At 15.9% G+C, this 2,905-nt stretch overlaps 1 protein-coding gene across 1 annotated transcript in view; it reads left to right on the top strand.

Moving 5' to 3' along the window:
- Positions 1 to 2,905, top strand: part of LOC102681912 (gamma-aminobutyric acid receptor alpha-like) — a 22,259-nt gene that overhangs the window by 14,081 nt on the left and 5,273 nt on the right. The window contains 2 exon segments of the mRNA XM_031513075.1: positions 1,437 to 1,504; positions 2,329 to 2,587. Of these exon segments, the coding sequence (XP_031368935.1) occupies positions 1,437 to 1,504; positions 2,329 to 2,587 (327 nt within the window).

Genomic DNA, 2,905 nt, shown 5'->3' on the forward strand with positions numbered 1-2,905 from the left:
TATTTCTTTATAAAGTTTTAAACAAGATATATTTTTATAATTTTAAATTATGTTAAAAATATCTTAAACAAATATCTTAAACAAAAGAAATTTTCAATTTATTTTTTCGATGTCATCGATTCTTCTATTGACTATTGAAAATCATAATCTTTTCATATTTTTATATTGAAAAAAAATTGACAAATTTTTAATAATTCCAAAACACAATGTATTTTAAAATATTTTATCCACTTAATATATGAATATGAAATTAAATTTTAAAAATTTTTTGTATTCAGATTTTTATATACAATATATTTTTAAAAAAGATACAACAACTGTGATATACAGACTATATGATATATATAAAAAAACAAAGAACAAAAAATCGTGTTGAAAAAAAAGAACATATTCTCTTTAAAACAAACCTGTTGAATATTTCTATTTTAATAAGTAAGTTTCAAACGATATTTTTATCAACTTTTATATTTATTTTGACCTGGTAAAAAATAATTTCCAAAAGTAACCTAGGAATATATTAATACCTTGTATAAGATAAGAAAAAAAAATTAATAAAAATTAATTATTTTAAAAACTAACATTGTTTTAATATCATAGAATAAGTAATTGTTCTTTGAATTAATTATCTGACCTCGATACTTCTGTATAACATAATATAATAATATAATATTATTAAAATAATATAATATTTTATAATAATATATTACTATAAAATAATATAATATTATTATATTATAATAATAATACTTTATGATCATTACCACGATATATTATTATGATTATTATCACGATTCACAGGTTCGAAATTGCTATTTAACATAATGTTTTATAGAAATCATTATGACATAATATTTCTATTATTCATATTAATTCTTAAAGTTTGAATCATTCGAAACGTTAAAATAATATTTTGAAATATTGTTGAAATATTTTAATGTTATTGAAATCAATAAAAGCTATTCTTTTGTTAATAATTATTAATATATTTTTACAGAAAGAACATATCAAATCAATTTTAATTTACAACAATTTATATATTTCAATTCCATCTCTGTTTTCTTAAATTTAATTACAGAATAATGATTTTAAATAAAAAAACAGAATGATAAAAAAATAGTAAATTAACAGAAATGAATTATATTTTTTAAAAATTTTTATATACAATATATGTTATAAACAAAATAATTTATATTAATGATATTTAATTGTTATTAGATATAATATTTATCGTCACAATTCATAAAAAATTTAATGTAATTCAATATTGAATTATTAATAATATTGAGAAATATTGGCATAGATAGTATATTATATAGTATATATAATAATTTACAGTATATTATTAAAAATTATTAATTATTAATAATTTTTTCAGTTTATAATTAAAGAATTATAATTCATAACCAGAAATATGATTACATTTTTTCGATTATCAGGAACACCAACTGTGGTAAAAACAAATATTTTAATAAGGAGCATGGGTCCTGTGTCAGAACTCGATATGGTATGTGTATAATGTTTTAATGATTCTTCAATTTATAATATTTTTTACATTATATATTGTACAATTTTTTTCCTATAGACTTCTATTTTTATTATATAATAATAAAAAAATCTATTTTATCTTAAAAATTTTTTATTTTTTATGCAATGAAAATTTTTTATAAAGCTATTAAAATTGCATAATTAATTTTTTATTTACTGCTTAAAGAATGTTTGAATAAAGAAAAAAGACAAGACAAAAAAAATACAATTTAAAAGTTTTTTTAAAAAATAAACGCAAAAATTAAAAGTTCTAGAATGTCTTTTGATGTTTATTTTGAAATTGTAAGTTATAATTAAGTTAGTTATAGTTAAGTTATAAAATTTAATTTTGCATTACTATACAGTATAATAAAAATACAATTATTTTACTTATATGATATTGTGTCACATTATTTAAAATTAAATTACTTATAATTTGATAGATTTTATGAAATAGATTTTAACTTTAGATTTTAATTTTAATATTTTTTATTTGTCATATTTTATTATATATCATATAACTTTTATATATGTTTTAATTTTTAGAAAATAATTTTTGAATTTTTTTAATTACTTTATCTAAACATTTTGTATAATATTTTATATTATTTTTCTTAAATTTATTTTATATATTTCTAAAATTATTTTATAATTTTTACAATTATTTTATTAATTTATATATTAATTAATTTCTATCAATAAATATAAATTTGTAATAAACTGAAAGTAATCCGTAATTAATTCTCTTATAATATAAATCTAATAATGTTTTCGTTTTTACTTTTATAAAACCTATTTTTATAGGATTATTCAATGGATTGTTATTTTCGACAATCTTGGAGAGATTCTCGTTTGAGCTTTTTAGGCCCAATAAAATCTCTCAGTTTAAGCATCAAAATGTTGGAAAGAATTTGGAGGCCAGATACGTATTTTTATAATGGAAAACATAGCTATGTGCATACCATCACGGTGCCAAATAAATTATTAAGAATCTCGCAAGATGGAGATATTCTGTATTCTATGAGGTTATTATATATCAATTAATAAATATTTCATTTTTTATGTTTTTATAATATAAAATGAACAATTAAAATTTATAAAAATATTAAATAGTTTGAACTTAAAATTTGAAATAAAGAATTATTTGAAACTACAATTGTCACAAACGATTTGATAAGATTTTAAATGATGAGTACATAGAATAGATTATTTAAATAAAAATATTTAAATATGAGAACATCATCGTTATTTGAAATCATAAATATTATAATTATAATAAAATATATAATTATTATTTAAATTATTATTATAATTTTATATAAAAATTTATTATATTAAATATATAATTATTTATTATAATTATAATAAAATTATAATTTAA

The sequence above is a fragment of the Apis dorsata genome, unplaced genomic scaffold (assembly GCF_000469605.1).
Source record: "Apis dorsata unplaced genomic scaffold, Apis dorsata 1.3 scaffold_575, whole genome shotgun sequence".
NCBI classification, from domain to species: Eukaryota; Metazoa; Arthropoda; class Insecta; order Hymenoptera; family Apidae; genus Apis; species Apis dorsata.